The following is a 25,017-nucleotide window of genomic DNA, read 5'->3' on the forward strand; positions in this document are numbered from 1 at the left end:
CTGCACCTCTTTGTTGTAATCATACCTGATACAACAGGGCTGGGAAAGCTCTTTCAGCCCACGGGCCAAATTCAGTTTCAAAGAAGGTCTTGGGGGCCACATTCCAGTGGTGGGTGGGGCCTAAGGCAAAGAGAACAGAGGCAAAAATGAAAAAAAAAACCACACCCCAGCATATTTTAGTTTAACAGCTCCTTCTGCCAGGAGCCTTAAGACTATGCCTTAGGAGATGCGTTTCAGCATTTTAGAATGGGAGAAAACTACACAAAAGCCGGGAAACTACTAAATGATTGGTGGTTGGGGGAAAGGGGGCGGGGGAAAGGGGCAGGGTCGTATAGGGACCCCAGGTGGGCTGGATTTGGCCTGAGGTTCCCCACTCCTGTTATACAGTAACCAGTTGCTTTGTGATTAATTTGTATCTTTGAAAGTAGGGCTAGTGCTACAGCAGGATGTCCATTCATACGGTTGTATCCAGTGGTGTCATGTCACTGATGGAACTGCTTCCATCAGTGTAAGTAGAGGAGGGAAAAGCCCCTGCTCCTCATGGATCCTCAAAATCTGCTCTGGAGGTCTGGGGAAAAACAACCTGGAGGTTTTGGGGCAGGGCAGAAGGGGGAGGAGAGACAGCAAAAGTCCCGTCATGCTAACAGATTTAACCTGTAGTGTTCTAGACCCTGCACTGCAGGCAATCTTACCTTCCTCACCCAATTTGGTTCCAGCTGACAACAATGATGGCGACCCAATAGCACAATAGCCTGCTTGGCATAAAGTTTAATGCACTCATGATTGTAGACAACTGCATTATTTTATTTATGTATAATGATTAGTTTCTTAACGTCTTTTGTTCTAGACAATGGAGAGCATTAATGGGGGAAAGCTTTTTTCCAACTCCTATCTACTTGACCTAGGTGGCTGCATCAACACTTTACGCTACTGTGCAGGCTGGGCTGATAAAATCCAAGGACGTACCATCCCGATGGGTGAGTCATTCTAACAGAAATGTTTTTTTCAATGGAGAGCTGATTTGGACATGAATTTAAGTAACATATTTGCTGTCTGGGAAAAAATGTAACCTTTGGAATTCCATTACATAAATGTAGATGAGGGGTGGGTAATGGTTCATCAGCTAGAAGTAGCTATTTTTTATTCAGTTGACACATTTTGCATCACTCCCTTGTTTAAGTCTTATCTTAAGTGAAGTTCCTACAGTTTACAGATTGGCAGAGTCTCAGTATAAATATTTTTTTAAAATAGGTCATTTTAGCTAAGCATCATCAGCAGGTCTTATGCCCCATCTTTCTTTCCCAATCTTTGTTTGGGAGTATCTAGAAGTATCCAATTTTTATGTTACATTTGCAAGCATTGCTACCGAATGGCTGAGTCCCACTAGCAGGAAAAGTAGATAACTAATCCACCCATTCCACATGGGCTCACCATTTCAGACACTGGGCATCTCTACACCAGCCTAAAATCCTGCATTTAAAACGAGGCTGTCTGCTTCCATTAAATGCAAGATCACAACTCCCTTTTTCTGGTGCTTCCTTTCCCCCCACCCCCTTCCTCCTCCTTCTCCCCGTATCTGAGTCTTCTATTATCTTTCACTGATCTCGCTCCTCTTCTTGCCGCTTTTCCTCTTTTCATGGAGGAAATTCAAGGAGAATACAACAGGGTAGTTTGACAGCTCATTATCTGCAATCTGTTTTTTAAAAAGAACAAAGAGCATTTAGTGCAGGAGACACCCTGGAGGGTCACTGCAGAGTCACAGCATCATGTAAAGAGCCCACAAACTTCCGTGAAGGAGCAGTCTGAATCACAGGATAAAAGCTCCGTGTGAAGGAGCTCATTATCATGGGATCCATAGAGTTAAACCATGGGATCCAGCAAAACAGAAGCAGCAAACTTATCACCAAAGTAATGTAAAAGAATCAGGTCTGCAGAACCACAGCCAGGTCACACATCTGGGCAAACAAAGAGGGAGGGTATAATTTCTAAGAAGCTTTGAGCTCCAGCATATGCATTTGTGTGTTTTAGGCAGTTAGGGATTCTTTACACATTTTTATTCATTCATAATCTGCATAATTTTACAGTATTTCTACATTTCTAATATATTAAACAATATAAAGATTTTAGCATGTATGTATCACCAAACTGGAATTAAATTATCACAAATGCCTCTGTTCCAACTTGACCTCCAGCATCTGTCAATAGCTGTTTTGGGCTGCTACTTGAAAATTTGTAATGAACTGTCTACCATTTGGACCTACAGCATGAGGCTTAGCAAAACGTGTTGGCTATATCCTCTTATATACTCTATAAATGTCTGTCTTCCAGAATCTTTCCAAATCCTCAGACCCAACCACTGTAGGCAGGAAATTCTGTATTACCCTATGCATTTATAGAGCAGTGCTTTACAGAGCAAACTAACCCCCTCCCCCCCACAAAAGACAGCAGTTTACAGTTTGATAGGAAGAGGAGAGAATAGAGGAAAGGGAGGTGATTTCACCAGGTTCAAATTTTCAGAGCCCCACAGCTTTTATTTGAATATCATCAACGCCTTGCAGACATTGCTTTGGACATCAGGGCTGCCTACACAGATTTATATACCTACCTGCCCCACTTCCCACCTGCCCCTGGTCATTCTCCTTCTATCAGTCACTTTTTCCTTGTGAGCTGTAACTTGTTCATCTTGTACCTTCACTCCATGCCCTACCTCCCTTTAAAACAAACCAACATCTCTATAGTAATTTAAATAAATGCAAACATTTATTTTGTAGCCTTGTGCTATGGTGAAATTTCACAATTCTGTGTAATTGTTAAAGGTACAGGAGCCCTAATGTTGAAAGGTTGGCCATCCCTGTCTTCCAGGTTTTGTGCTTGGTCAATATTGAATCTAGGTATATTTACCCTTTCTTTCCATTGTATCATACTACAATAGCATGCAAGCAAGCATATTTTATTTTATTTCACCTTTGCTGTATCTTGCCAATGTGTTCTCCTTCTCTTGCCTAGATGGAAACTATTTCACATTTACAAGACATGAGCCTGTTGGAGTCTGTGGCCAAATTATTCCTGTAAGTTGGATCTATTTACATAATGGACAACGTGGGTGATGTCCAACCACTGCCCTTCCAAAACTGGGAGGAGGCCCTTCTGTTTGCAGATGATCTTCTGATCTAGCGGAGGCTTCTGCTAACAGAAAGGGTGAAGTGATTTTCATGGGCCACAGAGGGCTGCAGGGGGAAGGGGGGATCAACAAAAAAACACATCAACAACAACAACAACCCCTGCCTCTATTACTGGAGGCTTCCACTATATCAAAAGCCCATCTGCAAACAGCAGGACTCCTTCTGTTAGCAGAAGGGCAACATTGGATGAAATCCTTTGTCTTTTATTTAACTAACATAATATTCAACATTACTTGTGGGTATTTGGTGTCAGGAATGGGTGGATCGATCTATTTCTGGTCTGTGTCAATTTCTCATGTGTTCATTCCTAAGTCTGGGAGGTGCACATCAGGTCAATTCATACCCAAACCCACAAGACGAATAAATTCCTCCTCAAGCATCTCTGTTTGGGGCATCCAGTACAGTTCAACATAGATGGTTTGGAGCAAAAATAATACTTTAAAACCAGTATTACTGGGAAAACATGAGGGAAACATGCAGAATAGTGAGGATCAAGTGCTCTTACTCAAGAATATGATGAGCAAATTCCACATCATGCAGGAGATCTGTTTTTAAAACAGCATAATTTTAATCTGGTGTTTTAAACTTTTAATCCTTTTACTGTTTTATCTCTTGTATTCACCGCTCCAAAATCTGTTCTAGATATGGAGCAGTATACAAATATTGTAAATAAATAAATAAATAAATAAATAAATAAAGATCTGTGATTAGATCTCCTGGTGCTGTTTCTTAAACTGAAATACTTCTGGTTTAGAAAGAGAAAACAGCTGAGGGGAGGGTAGCGTCAGGCTCCATTCCTAATGTGCGTTGCTGCTGCTGCAAGCAAATTCAAGTGCCTCCTCTTCTGGTATTTGCATTTCAGTTCCTTTAATAAGATCCAGCGATCCGATCACGGACTTGCTATGTGATGTGTAGCTTGGATTTAAGCCTACACTGATGCGTTCTGAATTCGGGTCCTGACAGTCCCATGCACTTTTACATTAACTGTTACATAGTTAGTCTACTTGGTACTGTGACTATTAAACAGAACCTCGGATTGGGAGCAGCATATAGCAAGATGACTCAAGGATGGGGACAGACAAAAATTGGACAGTCGTCGGGACCATTGTTTGCTGGAAGAATGAAGGAAGAAGCAACACGTCTTCTTTTTGGTTTCCCTCTTTTTCCAGTTCCTAGAGTTGCTTTGTCCTGTGCTCAAATCTGAACCCAACACAAGTTCTAGGTAATACCCACCCACCAGCTCCCTTTGTACTTGTAGCCTGCTCCTACACATGTTTACTCAGGGGGAAGCTCAATTTCTGTGCAACTAACTTCCTTGTAAATATGTTTGCATAGATGGATAGGTGGGTGGATTAATTACATTCGTTAGGGTGCAATCCTATGCATGTTTAGACCGTGCTGGCTGCGGAATGCTGGGAGTTGTAGGACTTTTTTCTGCCTAAACATGCATAGGATTGTGTCCTTAATCACTTTAAAAAGTACAATTTTCTAAGCTACAGACAAAATGTAAAACAATTAAAGAAATACGACAATTGTCAATAAAATTGAAATCTAGCATAAAAAAGATAAAACTATTATGCTTAGGATAGTAGCCTTACAATGCCAGGGCATCTAATGAAATGAAGAAATAACAGCTCCAGTTGTTGGCTGGCAGAAAAGGACAGGCTTCTCTTTTCAGTGGTATCATGATGAAAGATTGAAACTTTTTGAAAGCAGAAATTAAGGTTGGCTAATGGGCCCTTCACAATCCAGGTACTTAAAGAAATGGTCTCGCAAACTCAAGCATACTTCAATTTCTGCAAGGCTGTAAGGAAGAAACAGATGGAGGCAGCAGGGGAAAATAGCAGCCTGCATTCAAGCTCCAATCTCAGCTCTTACATGGAATTGGAAAATGGCCAGTGTGGAAGACTACACTTCCCTATATTCATCAGTAAAGCATACAGTGGAGGCCGGTGGCTCCAATTTCGGTGGGGTTGTGAATCCATTCTGGGTTTCAGTCAGAACCAGCCAGAACCTCAAAGAAGCTATCCAAGGTGCTGAACCTATTTGGGGGGAAATTGGAGCCACAAGCTTCCACTGAAAGCATATAAGCCAGATACATCCTATGTCTAGAAAACAGTTTAAAAGGAGCACGCAGCCCATCCACCTTCTGTTTGATATTCCTCCTCAACATATCTAGGGATTGATTCACATGACCATAGTTATCGTAAAATGCCTGCAGCTGCCTGATGGCAGCTGGGCTGGAAGAAACAGCTGTCAAGAAAAGCACCTTCCTGTCACCTCAGTGCCATATGCATCAATGGGGACAAGATTATAACATGGCAAAGCTTATCGCCTGATACCTCCAAGGGCTTTGCAAAGGGACAGGGACTTTAATGGGGATGTTTGGGTAAGGAAACAGGCCCCTAAGGCCCAGATTCAGTCTCAGTCAGTCGTTCTTGCTGTTGCTTCCTGGAGCTTGCTGCGCTGCCCTCTTTTTAGAAGATTCGGAGGCTAAAACACAAAGTGGCCTTTTTCCAAAGATGTACGTACACACACACACACACACACACACACAGCCTTAATGCCCAACGCTCGCATTGGTTCTCTCAATTTGTCCTAAGAGATGTTTCTTCAGTAGAAAGCTAAATAGCCAGCATGTGCACAATTCTCTCTAAATACACATGAAGCTTAGAAGAGGTTAAGCCTTTGAGGCATTCATGAACAGAGCACATGTTTTCAAGTCCTTGGGGCTGCCCACCGTGGGGAGAAGGACAGGCTACTCGCAGTCCTGCAGGCCTTTCACACTGACTGCAGCTCAGCAAAGGACATCCTTCCGAGGCCTATCAGAAGGAGACGGAGCCAACTGCTTTCTCATCTTTGAAGATGCAGAAGAACCAAAAAGGAACTTCCTGTGGTGCAGCCAATGAAGTAATCTAAAAAGGACTGTGTGCAAAGTATTCCTTTGGTATCCTGCAGGAGGAGGTCCGCTTAGTAAAAGGAGCTGGAAAGAGAAATATTTATTAGTCCAATTAACATACTTCTCATTCAGGTCAGAATTTGCTTCAGGGTTTGGAGAGAATGAGTTTATCCTCATGTGAACTGGAAGAGTCTGAGTAGCAGATGTCCATGCTTTGGCTGGGGGCTGTAGTTTGCCCAGGAAGTGTTGCTGGAAAACAGGGACCATCTTCCTGGGCCATTGCCGCACAGACAGCAGGAAGCCTTTTGTTCAAAACTTGCAAACCTCAGCAGTCTTGTCATCATTCAGTTCCCAAAGTAAGCTCCAGCTGGCTAATAATGAGGGAGCCAACCTAATGTCCCTGGGAAGGGAGTTCCACAACTGGGGTGCTGCTACACAGAAGGCTCTGCCTGGGTTCTTCCCAATTTCATGTCTCCAGGAGGCGGGAGATGTGACAGGGCCTCAGATGAAGAACATTAGGCTCTGGGCAGATTCATGTGGGAGGAGGCAGTCTTTCAGATATCCTGGCCCCAAGCCATTTATAGGTAAGAACCAGCACCTTGGATGGGGCTCAGAAACAAATAGGAAGCTGCCAAAGCCATTTCAAGATTTGTATTCAATAGTGTATAAAATGTATACCAGACAAAAATCTGTCCACCCCATTTTGTACTAGCTGTAGTTTCCTAACACCTTTCAAGAGCAGCCTCACATAGAGCACATTCCAAGTAATGTAAGCTCAAAGTGAATCATGTATGACTTGCACATGTTCCACAGAGCATCAGTAATCATGTTTTAGAGTATATTAAGATGTGTTATTGATATCCTGGTCGCCACTTTTTGCACTGTCTTTTTAGTGGAACTTCCCTCTGGTTATGTTCATTTGGAAGATTGCCCCTGCTCTTTGTTGCGGAAACACAGTGGTCGTCAAACCGGCTGAGCAAACTCCATTGACTGCTCTTCATATGGGCTCGTTAATTAAAGAGGTGAGTTGCCATAGCAAAGCCACCATGCATGTTCCTTAAGAAGGGGAGCTCATGTCGGTGAAGACTTACCTTTACATTGCAGTGCTTAAGAACAGTCAGGGCTAGTCTGCTTTGTGTCACTACAGCTCCCAGCATGTCAAGCCTTGTCTGGGGGAACTGTAATGTACTGGAAACCACTGAAGCAAATCAAGGGCAAGAACCTCACATAGTTTTCCAGCCTAAATTGCTCAGAAAACAAATCATTAGCAGCTTAGTAAACCCAACATCTTGGCAAGCGCTGTGCCTTCCGGAGGCAAAAGCAAACAAGAGCTCAGAAAAAGCAAAGTGTTTGGTAATGGGGGGTGGGGAGGCTGGTTTGGTTTTCCCAAGAGCATCTCGGTAATGAAACTCTGTAAGGTGGGCTGATATTTTAATGTAATTTTCAGACTGAAATATTTGCCCTGTGGATTTGAAGATAAATGAAACTGCCCAAGGGTCAGGTTGGATGTAGCCAGGAAATATACCTGTGATAAGGCTGTCGTTCATAGCATCTTTCTTTCAAAGTGCATCCCACTCAAATTGATAGGAACAAATGCAGCAAACTGAGATGTTATAGAGAGAAGGAGGACATAGCTCAGTGGGGCTCTGCATGCAAGAATTCCCAGGTTTAATCCCCAGCATCGCCAGATAGGGCTGCGGGAAAAGAAAGCAAGTCAGAGACGAGGACCCTATCTCCATGACAACAGAACAGAAGGAGAAGTGAAGGGAGGCTTACCTGGATTTTTTCAAGGGATCAGCTCTGGTGCACTTTGATCTGCACAGGGCTCCACGAGCGAGTGCACCACTCCAGTATAAGTCGCTTCACAGAACATACTTCCAGGTGGGGTGGCGGGATTGGAGTAAATGTCATCAGACTGTCAGGGGCCGCTCAACCAATAAGAAAACCTCCCCCCCACATCCAGGCTCTCCTTTTTCCTTCCCCTGATACTCCCATAAAGCAATGGATGGAAGCTTGGCCTCATTGACCACAATGGGAGTTACTTCTGAGTAGACCCCTACCCCAAGGTTTATTTCTCCCACTCTAAAACTACTATCTCACTTTGTCACTGTCACACGATAGCGCTAATGCACGATACCGACATAGTGAGAGATAGGGCCATAGCTGTTGCTCGACAAATGCGTGATGTGATACTGACATTGAAAACCCCTTTGTAGGTGTGATTTTGTTTAACTTCCTCCTTTCTGGATGGGTGATTTCTTTCATGTGTCTATGCCTCCATTACACATTTGCTCTATCATGCAAGTACTCTATCGTTCTACGTAATTGCGCGATAGTGCGATTGTGTGGTAGAGCGATAGAGCACTTGCATCATAGGCAAGGTGAAGTATATGCCATGAGGTAGCGCAGAACTCTGACAGTCAGCCCTGAAATAGCGGAAACAGCGGGAAAATGCAGGCAGGGAAGACATTGGGGAAACACCCCTTGATTGGGGTCAATGAGGTGAAAGACACACCTCTGGGCAGGGCTGTCATACCGGAGTAAATGCAGAGGGCAGAGAACACCACAACAGAAGCGCAGACACGCTGAATTCAGGAAAAATATCGGACTAAAAGTAGTCTCAGAAGAACTGGTTTTTCAGCGTGAAACTCCAGAGTCACTGCAAGATGGCCACAACATCATGTATCCCTAACGATGTCCAAATGCAGAAAGCTCGGAGTAAGTCGCTCATGGAGACACCCCCCTGGACATCCGCCACCGTTTAGTATAGAACAGGGCTAGGCAGAAGGTAGATCTCCAGACGTTTTGGATTCCAACTCCCAGAAGCCCCTGCCTACATGGCCAATGGTCAGGAATGCTGGCAGGTGAAGTCCACAACATCTGGAGATCTACTTTCTACCTACTGCTGGTGTAGAAGACAATACTAAGCAAGATGGACCAATGGTTTGACTTAGTGTAAGGCAGCTTCCTATGTTGAATACTGAAGTAGCTGGACTGCCCTGTTTCAGAGACTGAATTTACCTCTAAGTAGATGGGCTAGTTTTCTTCCTGTGGGAAGGTTTTTGGGTGGTTGTTTTTAAGTGGAGCATCATTCAAAAACGTGATATTACACGTGCAATCCAAAGTGGTAAAGCCCATCTGTCACCTCAATACTCTGCGGCAGGGTTGGGGAACAAGTGGGTCTCCAGATTTTGTTAGACTGCAATTCCCATCAGCCACTTGGGCAGGATGATGGGAGTTGCAATCCATCAACATCTGGAGGACCACACATTCCCCATCCCTGCTCTATCATTTCATTCTGCTGTATTTGTAAATCAGGCCTTACTTCCAGGTAAACCTGGTTAGGATTGGTGTATAAACATAAGAGGTACAGTCATTTGTAGCATTTTCCAGAACAATGGCATTTGCTGTGCAAGTTGTAGAATGATTGTATGTGCTTCCTGAGAAGAAGAATAAGCTAAGAGTTCCACCAACACAGCATAGACACTGGAGGAGGGCAGTGGAAGACTAAGTCTCAGCCCTGTTTCTTTGTATCCAAAAGGAAAGAAAATGGAAAATAATTGTGGCTATGGCAAATGTTCATTCTTAACAGTACAGTAGCCAAGCAAAGTACTAACAAAAATGACTCAGCATATCTTGCCCTTACACAACAACAGTGACTCATCAAAAGCCAACAAACCGTGAAATGCCATTTGCAATTAAATGGTTAAAGAGCAAAAAAAAAGGCAGTATTGCTCCAAGTGATTCACATGACTGAGAATTCACATTCATGTTTTGAAAAAATATTTTTGTTGTTGGCTAGCATATTTCTTCTCCATTTCTGGTAAAGCAATGGCATCCTGTTGAGAAGTTGGATTGTAAACAAATCCTTCTGTCCAACATTCTCATATGGGTGGACAATTCTATGGATTTTTGGTAGGTTTTCCGAGCTGGAGCCCTTCAGTTGAACGAGGCCTAAAAATATACATAAAGGATGAGGTCCCAATGTTTCTCAAGTTGTGGGGCAGGCAAGATATAGGGCTCCTTCACACTGAGCTTTTATCCTGCAATTGAGACTGGTCCTTCACGGAAGTTTGCAGGCTCTTTACATGACGCTGTGATCATTCAAGGCGTCTCCTGGACTAAATGACCTTTGTTCCGTTTTTAAAGAGATCGCACATAATGAGCTATCAAATTACCCTGTTGTGTTCCACTTGAGTTTCCTCCATGAAAAGAGGAAAAGCTGCAAGAAGAAGAGTGAGATCAATGCAAGATAATGGAAGACTCAGATACAGGGAGGAGGGAGAAGGGGGTGGGGGGAAAGGAAGCACGTGGAAAGGGGAGTTGTGTTCCTGAAGCAGAAAGCCCCATTTTAAATGCAGGATTTTAGGCTGGTGTAGACATGCCCATAGAGAAAGGGGAAAGGAGAGGATCCTGCAGCAGACGGATTCCGTTTCCTTCAAAGACCAGAGTTTTAGCTTTACAGGACTACTGCACTAATCAAGAAAGCTGCAGAGAGACAGAGAATATGTGGGAGCTTCTGATCCCAGCTGCTCCAGCCTGCTCCATCTTCTTACCTGCCTCTCTGTTATAAAAGGGAGCCTGTGATGCCTTCTAGTTTTGCTTTCTAGTTTTGCATTAATCTCTCTTGGATTAGTGATCTAAGGTGCCGATACTTCAACACAGCCCTGTGAGTTTAAACTAGGGGTTCAGAACCTCACTCCCAGGGGCCAAATCCAGCCCTCTGGCACTCCCCAGAGGCCCACATCCCCTTTCCCCCCCCCACCCATTGTTTGGGGGTTTCCTGGCTTTTGTGCAGTTTTTCTTCCCATTCTAAAAGGTTGGAATGCCGCTCCGAAGGCTGAGTAACCGTCAGTAAGAGCTTTAAGCGAAAATATGCAGGTATTTTGGGGCCCACCACTTTGACCTTCAGGCCCACCCACCTCCAGAGAGCTTCCAAAATGAAATGCAGCCCTTGGGCACAAAGAGGCTCAACGCCCCTGGTTTAAACTAATCCCAAGTGCTCCAGTTTAACAGGTTTGTGAATCAGTCTGATCATGTTCTGGTCTGTTCCAGTCTGATCTAGAATGTTCTGGCTCTCAGTGCTTCCAAAGTGTTTCTCAAAGCTGGCGAACTTGGAAAGCTATTTTACTTTCTAAGCCACCCCACCACAGCCCACTCACGGCCATCTCATCAGCAAGCAAATGAGCAGAATCCTCACGCTCCTGCTGCATCTAAGTAGTCCGTGTGTGTGAGTGTGTGTGAGAGGGAGGGAGGGAGGGAGAGAAAGAGAGAGCGAGAGAGAGAGAGAAAGATCCATGGAAGGCTTTACCAGCCAGCATCAGGACATTTCAGATTGTCATTGTCAGACAAATTCACAAGCAAGTTAAAGTACTTGGACTTAGTAACCAAGTTTAGCTTTCACCCAGGGACTTAGTCAGCTTAAAGGAAAGAAGGAAGGGAAAGGAAGGGTTCCTCTTGTGCAAGCACCGAGTCATTACTGACCCCTAGAGGGACGCTGTTTTTTCCTTGGCATTTTCCTGGCAGACTGTATAGCGGGGTGGTATGCCATTGCCTTCCCCAGTCGTGACTACCTTTCCCCCAGCAAGCTGGGTTCTCATTTTACCGACCTCGGAAGGCTGAGTCGACCTGAGCCAGCTGCCCGAGACCCAGCTTCTGCTGGGATCGAACTCAGGTCGTGGGGAGAATTTCGGTTGCATTACTGCCACCTACCACTCTGTGCCACACGAGGCTCAGAAAGGAAAGAACTTTATCATAATTGATTTGTCAACAGGGCTGCATTAAATGGTATCGTACCAAAGAGTATAGGATGCCAGTGTTAAATTCTGTCCCAATAAAACAGCCTCGAAGTGTAAATAGATATGAGATTTCATCACAGACAACATGCTGAGAAGGAGGCGGGTTGCCTAATAAGGCAGTCTGACTGGCAATATTTCTGTCCAGTCCCCGTTCTTTTAACAGAGTTCACAACAGAACCACTTCCAAACCAAATTCATGTGCTGCTATTGCAGCAGCGTCAGAGCCCTTTCTGCGTGGTCCTGTCCCAGGCTGTGCCAATAAGTTATAACTTCTATGAACAGGATGTCTGATGGGCAGAGCTGCCAAATGACATGGTTTCTGCCGTGTGTCTTGTCTCCCTGCGGCTGATGTGTGGTTCCTACAGATGTTGCTGGTGCAGTAAGGGACCGAACCATGTGGAATGCCTCAAACGGTTATATATGAACCAGACCTTTGGGAGTTAAGTAACAGCTCTGTGCTCCTCTCATCAAATAAAAGTAAAAACAAAACAACACCCCAGTTTGTCATCTGATGGGACATAGCTGCTCAATGAGAATGTTTCATGGATGTTTTAGAGCCTTCAGGAGTTTTACAGGAGGCTGTGCAACTGAACACATTCACACTGGACAGTCAGCATGGTGTAGTGGCTGGAATGCTGAACGTAGACCCGTTAGACCCAGGTTCGAATCCCTGCTCAACCTCAAAGCTTACTGTGTGCCCTTGGGCCAGTCACAGTCTCTCAACCCAGCCTACCCCACAGCCCTGTTCTGTGGTTAAAAGAGGGGAACCACATACAGTGTCCTGAGCTGCTTTTAAAAACAGTGGGAAAAAATATAAAGGAGAAAATGGGCATAATTGTATAGCTAGGTCTACACTAGTGCTTTTTATCGGTGCTGAAGTGCGCTGATAACGGTTGGGGCACATTGCACATTCCATATACCGCTTTTCTAGTGTCGTTTCCCACTTTTTATTCCATATTTCCATATTTCACAAAAATATTGCCACAGATGTCACTGTGTGTGCAACGAGGTATACATGTGCAAGAGGGATATAGGGTCCCTATATGATGGGATTGTATAAATATGTATAAATATGACATATTATATAAATATGACATGAGGTGTAGATCTGCCCTATAATTGAAAAGTAACATGGTGTTCTTTTCCCTCTGATGTTCAGGCAGGATTTCCACCTGGAGTAGTAAATATTGTACCAGGGTATGGACCCACTGCAGGAGCAGCAATTTCCAATCACATGGACGTAGATAAAGTGGCGTTCACAGGCTCTACGGAGGTATTTCCCTAACACTGCAAATAACTGTAAACAGAACGTCCCTGCACCCCTGTTTCTGACAAATGATTTAGAATCTAACTTGCTTTGTATAACAGTGTTAATTTTTTCTGGCTGGGTGCTCGTTAAACAGTGTCACTTTAATGATTTGTTGGTAGTTAATAGCCACCTCATATACATCCATACGTTGTCTGAATTGAAGAAATATCCCTTCAAACAAAAGAATTTCAGAAGATAGAATTGATTTTATCTTTTTGATAATTGAGGGGTATTTGACAGAAATGCTTATATGGACTCTGTCCACATTTTAGTCTCAGAAGGTCAATAGAAGCTACTGTTAAGCTCCAGCCAGGTGTTGCATCCCTGCTGCCTTCCCTGGGGTCATAACTGTATTCCTAGCATTGAATCTCAATGAGAGAAGGTTATTTATTTATTTATTAAATTTATTAATCGCCCATCTGGCTGGTCACCCAGCCATTCTGGGCGATGTACAACATATAATAAAACAGTTTAAAACAATAAAATTCTACAATAAAAACATTTTCTAAAATACCCTAACCCACCCCAAATGCCTTCCTGAACAACCACGTTTTTAATGCATGGCAGAAGTTCATTAAAGAGGGGGCATGGTGGAGTTCCCTAGGGATGGAGTTCCACAGAGTGGGGGCCACCACAGAAAAGGCCCTCTCCCTCATCCGCACCAGTCTAGCTGTCCTGGCTGATGGGACAGAGAGAAGGCCATCCGAGGCTGATCTTGTTAAGCGGCCTGTCTGGTGTGGCTGGAGACGCTCCTTAAGATAGGCTGGGCCAGAACCATATAGGGTTTTAAAGGTCAAAACCAACACCCTGAATTTGGCCCGGAAAACAACTGGTAACCAGTGCAACTCCTTCAGCACTGGAATGATGTGATCTCGCCGGCAGCTGTCTTTAATCAGGCGAGCCGCCGCGTTCTGTACCAGCTGCAGCTTCCAAACCATCTTAAATGGTAACCCCACGTAGAGCGCATTACAGCAGTCTAAATGAGAGGAGACCAGGGCATGTACCACCGATGTGAGCAGATGGTCGGGAAGGAAGGGGCGCTGCGCCATATCAGATGGAGTTGATACAGCACTGTCCAGCTCACAGCTGACACCTGAGCCTCCATGGACAGCTGGGAGTCCAGCATGACCCCCAGGCTGCGGACCTGGACTTTCAAGGGTAGCTGTACCCCGTTCAACACCAGGTCAACATCCCCCAGCCTCCTCTTGTCTCCCACCAAAAGTACCTTGGTCTTGTCAGGGTTCAGCTTCAGCTTATTCCTCCCCATCCAGCCGCTCACCGTCTCCAGAGATTTGGACAGGGATTCTACGGCCAACCTCAGTGAAGATTTGAACGAGAGGTAGAGCTGCATGTCATCCGCATACTGATGACACCGCACCCCAAACCTCCTGATGATAGCCCCCAACGGCTTCACATAGATGTTAAATAGCATCAGGGAGAGGATGGAACTCTGTGGCACCCCACAAGTGAGTGGCCACAGGTCCAAAACCTCCTCTCCCAGTGCTACCCTCTGGTACCTGCCGGAGAGGAAGGACCGGAACCACCGCAATACGGTGTCTCCAATGCCCAACCCCTCCAGGCGGTCCAGGAGGATACCATGGTGAACGGTATCAAAAGCCGCTGAGATGTCGAGGAGAACAAGGAAGGAGCATTCACCCCTATCCAGAGTCCTCTTCATATCATCCACCAAGGCGACCAAGGCCGTTTCTGTCCCATGCCCAAGCCTGAAGCCCGACTGAAATGGGTCTAGATAATGGGTCTAGGTTATGGGGGTGGGGGCTCCTCTTTCACATGCACACACAGTGGTGTGGGATCTGTTGCCCTGTGATGCTGTGACAGGGGTGGGGCTGATGAGGGAAATTTGCGCCGTTGGCCTCATACGTCATCAGGGGTGTTTTTCTGCTTCACATGCTCCCCCTAGTGGTGTAGGATCACACCTCAGGAAAGCGGCTCCTATATTGGTGCATGAATGAAAGGGGCCTGAGACAACAGAGACTGCTCCTCCACTGGCAGGGGATGAGTATTGTGACCAATTTCAGTGGCAGCAGGACTCCTGTTGGCTCCCATTTTATCATGGGGATTGTTGACATATTCTGCAGAAATCCTTGGAAGCTTGCAGAGTGACCTCTGCTTCCAGAAGACATCTGTTCTGAAAGATATTCCCCCACCCACCCATTAGGCGATTGCTAGTCATAGGAAGTTGTCTTATTGGAGGTGATACTGTTTATCTATTTAGCCCCATATTCTCTACCATGACCAACAATGGTTCTCCAGGATCAATGGCTCTCAAGGGTCTTTCACATCTTCCATTACCAGATCCCTTTGTTGCTTGGAGAGGCCATGGACTCAACCGGAGATCTTCTGAATGCAAAGCATGTGCTCTACCACAGAACTTATGGTCTATCCTCTATACCATCAGGCAACCTTTTTGGTCCTGATGGCCACGCACACACAAACACACCAGTGATCCTGATACAGGCTGCTCTTTCCTCACTGCTAATAGCAGTGGGGAAAGAGTGATCTGTATGAGGCTCTCTGGGGGGACTGAGTGGAAAGTACAGGCAGGGGGGAATTTAGCAGCAGGGTCAGGGAACCCACAGGAGATGCATTAAAAGCCTTGGTGGTGGTGCAGGCTGTGCACCCCTGCCACAGGGGATGGTGAAGATCGGGGTGGAAGCATTTTTCCCCTGAGGCCTGCCATTCCCTTGGAGGTATTGTATGAGGGGCAACATGCCAGCAAGGAATGGGGCAGGAGGCCAAAGTGGGTGTGGCCACTTCATCTTATGAACACACACATACACACACTGCCCCTGTTCATCCATTCACATATCCATTCTCTCTTTCTCTCTCTCTCTCACACACACACACCCCACTCAATTTAAATTGGAGAAAAACCTGTAAACATTGCCCCATCAAAGGTCGTCTTGAACCTCTTTGGAGATAGAATACTATGACCCGATTTCTGTTTGTTTCATGCACAAACATTTTATTTGTGCTCTCTTTCAGGTTGGCAAGATGATCAAAGCTGCTGCTGGAAAGAGCAATCTGAAGAGGGTCACCCTGGAACTAGGAGGGAAAAGCCCCAGTATCATATTTGCAGATGCTGATTGTGAGTGGCGTCTCTCTCTGGGACTTCTTCTCTCTTGAAAGCAGCCACATTAGTCATGTTTGAAAAGCTAAACTTCAGGGAGCATCTGAGCCAGTGGAGAACTGGAGAGATGGTGCTGTGTTGCAGCCACAGCAGCTATCCTTCGTTTACAGCTATGTAGCCATTAACGTTGATCAAGACACGCAGTGTCGGTCTGACTATGGGTATGGGTGTGTATTTCTTGTGTCTTTTGCAGTGGACAGTGCAGTGGAATACGCCCACAATGGCCTGTTCTACCATCAGGGGCAGTGCTGCATAGCTGGATCTAGGATTTTTGTAGAGGAGAAGATCTACGATGAATTTGTGCGGAGGAGCGTGGAGAGAGCGAAGAAAAACGTGCTTGGCAATCCCCTGACACCTGGAGTACACCAAGGCCCTCAGGTAAGCTTCAGTAATAATGTTTCATGTTAGGGGGGTTATCACAGCCACAGGTGGACTCAAAGAACAAAACTCCGGGGAGCTGGGCTGGAGCATTGCTCCTTAAGCCACTGCAGATCTTTGGACAAGCACAGGTATAGAGAGCCAGCGTGGTGTAGTGGCTAGAGGGTTGGACTGGGAGTCGGGAGATCCAGGTTCTAGTCCCCACTCGGCCATGGAAGCTCACTGGGTGACTTTGGGCCAGTCACAGACTCTCAGCCCAACCTACCTCACAGGGTTGTTGTTGTGAGGACAAAATGGAAAGGAGGAGGATTATTTACGCTGCCTTGGGCTCCTTAAAAAGAGGGGAAAAGGCGGGATATAAATGTAATAAATAAATAAACAAACAAACAAACAGGTCTTCTTGAGCCAAAGTGGCTTTCTACGCACTTTGCTACCCCTCCCTAAGGTGACAGATTCCTGCCCTTTCTTGTCCCTATACAGCAGGGATGCTGAATCTCTTTCAGTAAGAGGGCCAACTTCCCTTTCGGGGAAACTCTCAGTGTGTGTGTGGGGGCACATTCCAGTGGTGGATGGGGCCAAAGGCAAAATGGGGCAGAGCTGGGGGCAGAGCTGAAGGCAGAACAGAGCAAGGCCAACATTCCAAGAGTACCAGCATATTGTAGATAAAGGGCACAATCGCTGGCTGGGAAATGCTGGGAGTTGTAGGACTGGGGAATGCTGGGAGTTGTAGGACTTTTTTCTGTCTAAACATGGATAGGATTGCACCCTAAAGCTCTTACTGCCAGGAACTAAGTCGTAGGAAAGGCATTTCCAGGGGTGGGGGGACATGCAAAAGCTGGGAAACTACCATATGATTGGCGGTCAGGAGAAAGGGGGTGGCACCAGGGGAAGGGGACACAATTGTCTCTGTGGGAACCCCAGTGGGCTGGATCGGGAGCCCAGGCAAGCCAGATTTGGCCTGCAGGGCTGAGGTTCAACACCCCTGCATTAGAAGCTGTCCTTCCTGTCAATATCCTTTTTGCATTGAAGTTCTGCCCCATGCAACTCATAGCCTTGTTCTGCTCCTGCTTAACACTTCCCTCATTACCTGGTTCTGCTAAGCTCTCCCTCTCTGTTTCCCTCTCCACACCTGCCTAAGCTGCCTTCAGGGAACTGGCCTCGGCTGGCCTTTCTAAGCAATGATTCTGCCACGCCCTTCAGCCTGACTCCTCCGCCCAGCCCTGCAGGGAGGGCACAGAGTCCCAACCCAATGTGTGACACTTTGGCAAAGAGACAGACATACTCCAGCTCATTTTGGGGCACCTGTGTTACAACCTGAAGGGCTTAACTGACCCCAGATCTGCTCATGATCGGACATGCTGAACCAGCTCCTTGTTCTACAAAAGAGATGTAGTACCTACTCTCCTCCTGCTGTGTTTGTGATGGCACCAGGAGTCTCAGCTACTCCTGTGGTTTAACCAGGAACCATTGATTAACTAACATTCCCAGCTCTTTGGAAACACCTGGGACTATGTTTCCTAGGCTGTGCTTTTGGTCTGGATTCACATACTTAAGCTGGAGGGTCTATTACGGAGCAAGTCGTCTTTTGGGCTTTGAAATGCCCAAAATGCTCATGTCCAGGTGTGGAGTAGTGAGCTTGGGCCTGTTCTCTCTGAAAGTCAAGAGCTATGCTGGATGGGGATGATGGGAGTTGTAGTCCAACACAACTGGAGGGCCCCAGGTTGGGGAAGGCTGCTGTAAAATGGCGAGAGCCACCTTAGGGTCTGTATGCCGGCAGCTCCATGGAGAGCCATTTGGAAGTAGCTCACCATGCGGGTAGCCCCAGTCATGGGGAGAGTCATCACACTTTCCTGTAATCTGGGCCATTCGTGTGGAGAGTAGCTTTCAAACACTCTGCACTGGCCTCACGGCACCACTGCTGCAATAGTCTCCACCTGGTAGCCATGCCAGGTCTCCTGTCCTAAATTGGTGCTACTGAGAAGCAACCAAAACCCAATGCCCGCCTTTGGAAATGACTTCAGTAATCCTCATGCAAGGGCGGAAACCATCATGCATTCTGACATAGTATATGTAAAGGATCTAGGTCTCTGCACTACAAATGCCAGTCAACAACCACAGGCCAAGAATTCTGCAAGTAGAATCCCCAGATTCTGTGATTCGATGAAATTGCTGAGCACCCTTGGATAATGAGCCTGCCAGTTCCTTTGGTGCAGGAAATGCCCAAAGTGGTGATACCATGCAAATTAAACAGCAGCTTTTCCTCTCTAATCAGCTTGTTAAACTGTTTTACTGGCCGGTTCTTGTTAACTGCTGCATATAACTGCAGGACTGAAATCCATTTCCTAAGTTCTGAAGTCAGTGTGACTTACTTCTCCAGAGTAATGGGTTTGAGAGTGGCATTCATGCCAATGGAGAAGATGTACTTCAAAATGTAACCCACTGAGTTAAAACACTTGAGGAGGAATGAATATAATTCTGAGTGAAGGGAATTTAAGGAAGTCCTTGGCCCATGAGAACAATGAGACTTTATAAGGCAGTGCGGTGGGGTTCTTTTTAAATTCTTTTTCTGTGCTTAAAATCCTAATTACTGAACTTCATGGGAGAAACTGGCAGCTGGCAATGATCCAACATCTCAAAGGCAAAGCCGTTGCTTCATCTCTTGCTGGTAAAGAGTTTGTTTCTGCTTTGTTAATCATAAGGCCAAACAAGCGGCTGGGGAGCGACTTATCAGTGCAATATTTTCCATTTAGATTGATAAGGAGCAATATGATAGAATCCTCGCGCTCATTGAGAGTGGGAAAAAAGAAGGTGCCAAACTGGAATGTGGAGGAGGCCCTTGGGGAGACAAAGGCTTCTTCATCCAGCCCACCGTTTTCTCTGACGTTACAGATGACATGCGCATCGCCAGAGAGGAGGTAAGCTAATGCAGGACGTTCTGTATTTTCACTAGATGTTATGTTTCAATAGCTGCACAAAATGTGCATGTTTAAAATTAAATATGCAGATTAGTGTTTACATAGTAATATCCCCCCTGCCCCCAATCTAGGCTCCTTTAACTAAAAAAAAGTGTTTTTAAAATACCATGTGTTAGTTTGCCTCAACTAAATAGGACATGTCAGCACTAATGCATGATCTTGGGTCTTTTCTGCAATCATAAACTACGTTGTTTATCATTATTTAAAACAGCATTATCCTGCTTTGCCCCTTTTAAAAAAAAAGGGGTCACTCGAAGTGGTTACACAAATATAAAAAAACATAAAATCAAGAACTTATTGTTAAAATACATTAACAAGGTAAAGACAACAGCCAACATGCACAAAGCCAAAAACAAACCATCAATAAATAAAATAGAGCATCAGGAGAATAAAATGCCAGCTTTAAAAGAAATGTCTTCACCTCCCAGTGAAACACAGATAAAGATGCAGATGACCTAACCTCTCAGGGCAGGGAGTTCCACGGGTGGGGTGCTGCTGCTGAGAAAGCCCTCTCGCGCATTGCCACTGACTGCACCTCTGAAGCAATGGCTTAGGCAAGAGGAGGGCAACAGCTGATCTTAGAGGGCAAATCCATATTTTCAAAGAAGCAGAAGGGGGCATACTTGAAAAGTCTTCCTCCCTGCATTTCCTGACGAGCTTAGAGGCCCATAGATAGTTCTGGCAGAGACGGTCACCCCAATCCAGCAAGAGAGAACTCTGTGTTTCGGCCTCCTTCTGTGTACGCTGTTGATGCACATCTGGATGCACATTCCCATTGTGATTCTCATCTGAGCCCTGTTGAACTGGTTGAATGCATCCTTGGATGTGAATGCACATCCAAATCCAGAGTCACCAGTCATTTATATGTGACTAGTTGGTCATAACTGTAGCTAGAACAGGTCCAGAAATGCAGAAGGGGGGAACCTGAGTTCAAGCAGCAGGCACTAAGCAAGGCAGGCCTTCCTGCTTCCCCCACCGCACATCTTCCCATCACCCTTATACTTCCTACAAGATGTCCACCCTGATGTGGTCATCCGTGTCCTCTTTTTTGCAGGGAAGTTCTAAGATGGGCACCAAGATCGGCTTTTAAAAAAACAAAAATAATTAGACTTGGAGTACTGAATACCAATGTTGACATACGCCAGCATTTTTTTATGGGTAGTATCTGATTGTACTTGTGGGAAATACCACTTGCTCAACAGGGCTTTTGCAGTTCAAAACTAACCCCAAATAAGTGGACAAACTCATTTCCCGGACAGGACAGGGCAGTGGAACTCACAGAAGGGAGCTCTGTCCCAGTTCCGGAAACGAGTGTTTCCTCTTGTTTCCAGGGTTATTTTTAGAAACACAGAAGCCCCGTTGCACAAGTGGTGGGTCCTGTGAGCACTGTAGAGCCAGCAGAGGTGGAGTGGCCCCATTGGATACTGCCCATTCTATGCTTGTTTAGATATGTTCTGGCCTATATGGAAATGGCTGTGTTAGTTCACCCACCTTTTGTCATGCCAAGTACACTGAAACTGAAGCCAGTATTTAAATGTTATTGTATAGGTCTGTGGTGCATCTAAATCTATAGTAGTGCAGGTCATTTTTTGTTAGGGAGGGTGAGAAATTCATTTCAGTTCATTTTGGACTGGAATTTACTCCGTTCATACCTCCTGGAATCGAACACAGAGCCAAATGCAATCCATGGTGTGAAGTCCGTAGATTTCTGAGCTTGCAATGCAATTCACACAACAAAAATGCATTACAAACGTTCAAAAAATGCACATAAAAGAACAAATACATTTGGAAAATGTGCACAAACACACTTTAGTCAATGGGAGAAAAATGTGTACATTTCAAAAATGCACAGAATTGATTGAGTACATTTGGGAAAATGCACATGAAAATATGCACAAACGTTCATTCAAAGCCCCCACCACACACACACACACACACACACACACACACACACAAGCTTGCCATCTCATATAGGGATGTCAGAGAAATCCACAATGGAACCGAATGGGTTTGGATGTTTATGAATCCAACCTGTTGACCAGCTTTCTCCCTGCCAGGTGGATTCCACAGACATGCGTACCATTTTTCTAACCTTCAGGAATTTTGCGCAAATTTTGTCATAGAGAAATACACAATTTTTAAATAAAAACAGCCAAAAATGCACATTTCCATCACAGACTGATGTGTGAAATGTGCATTTTGGAGGGATTTGCACATTTTTCCACATTCGAATTTTATAAACTAAAAAATCCAATTCTGTTGATGGGCAGACAATGGAACAAAAGCCTCTTGACAACTCGCAGAATGCAGACAGCATGGATCTTACACAGTCCATACATCCAGTTCTGGGCGCCACACTTTAAGAAGGATGCAGACAAGCTGGAGAGGGTTCAGAGGAGGGCAACAAAGTTGATCAGGGGACTGGAAACAAAGCCCAATGAGGAGAAACTGAAAGAACTGGGCATGTTTAGCCTTGAGAGGAGAAGACTGAGGGGAGATAGGACAGCGCTCTTCAAGTACTTGAAAGGTTGTCACAGAGAGAAAGGCCAGTATCTCTTCTCGATCATCCCAGAGTGCAGAACACGGAATAATGGGCTCAAGTTACAGGAAGCCAGATTCCGGCTGAACATCAGGAAAAAATGTCCTGACTGTTAGAGCAATGGAACCAATTACCTAGGGAGGTGGTGGGCTCTCCCACACTGGAGGCATTCAAGATGAGGCTGGACAGCCATCTGTCAAGAATGCTTTGACTTGGATTCCTGCATTGAGAGGTTGGACTCAATGGTCTTATAGGCCCCTTTCAACCCTACAATTCTATGATTCTATCCCTGGTCTGATATGGACACAGTTAGAATGAGCTTTGAGATGGAAATCAGAGAAGCTCAACCAGCTCAAGTTTTATTTATTCGCACATCCCTATTTCTGGTTGCTCCACCTCAAGCACATGGCTGCACAACAGAAGATTATTCAGCAAAGGGAGTCTTCAAATGGCACCCTAATGCACTTACTAGGGAGTAAGTCCCATTGAGCTCAGTGGGATGCACCTCCGAGTGATAAGCATAGGGTTGTGCTGCGTGGCTGCAATTCTATTTATGCTTACCTGGGAGTCCCAATTGGACACAGTAGGACTTACTTCTGAGTAAACATATATAGGATTGTTCTGTAAAAACTATCATTTCTATACAAATAAAGGCTTTATGGCAGAGGAATTGAGGACAGAGAAAAATAAGACATGGCTTAGCAGTTGCAATGTTTAACAGAGACAAGCTTATAAAATTATGAGTGCTGTCGAAGTAATGGCTAACAACGTAACTGGATGTAGCAATGCCTAACAACATAAACGGATATTTAAAGGACTAAATAACTCCATATATACCTGCCATATGTTGGTGGCAGACAGATTTCCAAAGAATTGAAGAGAGTTGGAAGGAGGAATTGCTGCTCATGATGTGTACACTCGTCCCACTTTCACCTTTGCTAAACAGGTTTTGCAGGTTTTTGTATTGTTTCGAGTGCCTTCAAAGCCTATTTGACCAGAGGTGACAGTGGGACAAAAGGAAGTGTGAATACACTGTGAGAAGCAAACTCAGGCTGACACTCTAACCTTCTTTCAGAGGAGACCCAGCCTGGCAATCCTTATGTTCTTATTTAGGGACAGAATAACAGATGCATTTCCTTGAATTTGATGAGTAGAGTCCATATGGAAAATTCTATCACCAAAAGCTCTAGTAACAGCAATATTGTGCTTTTTAATTGAGATGAAAATACTGCGTTTAGCTAATGGCTCAATAATAATCAAAAAGCTGAGTCTAGTGGAAATGTTTCTTGTAATACCAGTTCAAACAAATACAAATAATGATTTTTTGTTTTTTGTTCTTGCTGTGCTTCCTCACTTATGCAGCAACTTATGGAGATTAAATAACAAGTCCTATAAAAATTTATGAGAAGAAAACATGAACATCTTTTTAATTTTTAAAATGAAGCTTATGAAAAGAAATAGTCTGCACAGATATTCTACTTTTCTTCTGTTATTCCCATGCTTGTCTTTAGGGTGGATTCAGATAGCCTTTTTTTATATCACCTGCTAGTGGTTCTTGCAGTAGCCCCATGATGAGATACTCGTGAAACTTCAACTTGTCCTCCTTGTCCAACATTCAGTCACCTTCCAGCCAACATGTGCATGCAAGTCATTAGAGAAAAAAGAATTCCGGCATCCAGCTTATGCAGTTGCTAGAATGATCCACCCCATCACGGCTTTGCTTGCCAGGAAAACCCCAGCCTCTGCTGTTGTTGTTACGTTTGGTCAGTCAGCATGAATTTCACACCAGCCTCCCCATTGCCTAACGAAAGGATGGAGAACATGTGACCCTCCAGATGTTTTTGAACTGCAAGTCCCATCAGCCCTAGCCAACATAGCCAATGGAGAGGGATGATCTGAGCTGTCGTCCAGCAAATATCTGGAGGGCCACATGTTCCCCACCTCTGTCCTAAAAGCTAAAGATGCTAGGAGGATCTCTGCCTCTGTGAAGTAGCATACGTTCCCTTGCTTTGCAAGGGCAGATTTCCCCTAGCCCTGAAACACTGGTCCCTGCTCAGGCACCAATGACTGTTTCCATGCCTGCAGTGTGGCAGGGTTGGTTCCCATCACCAGTGGGGACGTGTTGCACACCTTTGTGCTACAGCTTGATCCTATGAATTGTCCTTTCAGTGCGACAGCTCATGCGATCATCGGGCTGCATGTTGCTGGGGACAACACTTAGGAGCGGCCGGATTTCATAGAATACAGAAAGCTGCCTTATACCTAGTCAGACCCATTGGTCTATCTAGTTCAGTACTGTCTACACCAGGAGTAAGCAAGCTGGTGCCCTGCAGATGTTTTGGACTACAGCTCCCATAATCCCTAGCCATTGGTCATGTTAGCTGGGGCTTATGGGAGTTGTAGTCTAAAATATACGAAGAGCACCAGTATATGCTGACTGGAGCGGTTCTGCATGGCGTTAGATAGGGGTCTTTTCCAGTTCTACCTGTGCTCTACCACTAGGGATATCAGGGAAATTGGCAATGGGTTCTGATTTCTATGAATCCAATCTGTGGATTCCACAGCAGGCCGTCTTTTTCTGAGTTGCATGGAGTCTACACACTTGGGGACCTTTTTTTTTTAACTTTTAGGATTTGTGCAAATTTGGGCTTGTGCAAGTGTGCATTAGCACAAGTGGAATGGAATTCTTGCATATCCCTAAAAAAATCTGATTCCGTCAATGAGCAGGTGACAGAACAAAATACGCTTAACCATCAGCCAAACAAAATCTGGACAGCCCTATCTGT

At 45.1% G+C, this 25,017-nt stretch overlaps 1 protein-coding gene and 1 long non-coding RNA gene across 5 annotated transcripts in view; one reads left to right on the forward strand and one right to left on the reverse strand.

Moving 5' to 3' along the window:
* Positions 1–25,017, reverse strand: part of LOC146352541 (uncharacterized) — an 81,207-nt gene that overhangs the window by 46,248 nt on the left and 9,942 nt on the right. For all 4 annotated transcript variants that reach the window (XR_014787756.1, XR_014787755.1, XR_014787757.1 and 1 more), the window contains exon 4: positions 26–120. This is a non-coding gene — a long non-coding RNA (uncharacterized LOC146352541). The remainder of the gene's footprint in view (positions 1–25; positions 121–25,017) is intronic.
* The window catches only part of ALDH1A1 (aldehyde dehydrogenase 1 family member A1), a 61,261-nt gene that overhangs the window by 27,025 nt on the left and 9,219 nt on the right, over positions 1–25,017 (forward strand). Inside the window, exons 4-10 of the mRNA XM_084834297.1 lie at positions 848–977; positions 3,007–3,068; positions 6,975–7,103; positions 13,039–13,152; positions 16,195–16,297; positions 16,533–16,717; positions 19,468–19,632. Coding sequence (XP_084690423.1) covers positions 848–977; positions 3,007–3,068; positions 6,975–7,103; positions 13,039–13,152; positions 16,195–16,297; positions 16,533–16,717; positions 19,468–19,632 — 888 coding nt within the window. The remainder of the gene's footprint in view (positions 1–847; positions 978–3,006; positions 3,069–6,974; positions 7,104–13,038; positions 13,153–16,194; positions 16,298–16,532; positions 16,718–19,467; positions 19,633–25,017) is intronic.

This window comes from Heloderma suspectum, chromosome 2, assembly GCF_057233095.1.
Source record: "Heloderma suspectum isolate Gila_16-S chromosome 2, 16-S_ref, whole genome shotgun sequence".
NCBI classification, from domain to species: domain Eukaryota; kingdom Metazoa; phylum Chordata; class Lepidosauria; order Squamata; family Helodermatidae; genus Heloderma; species Heloderma suspectum.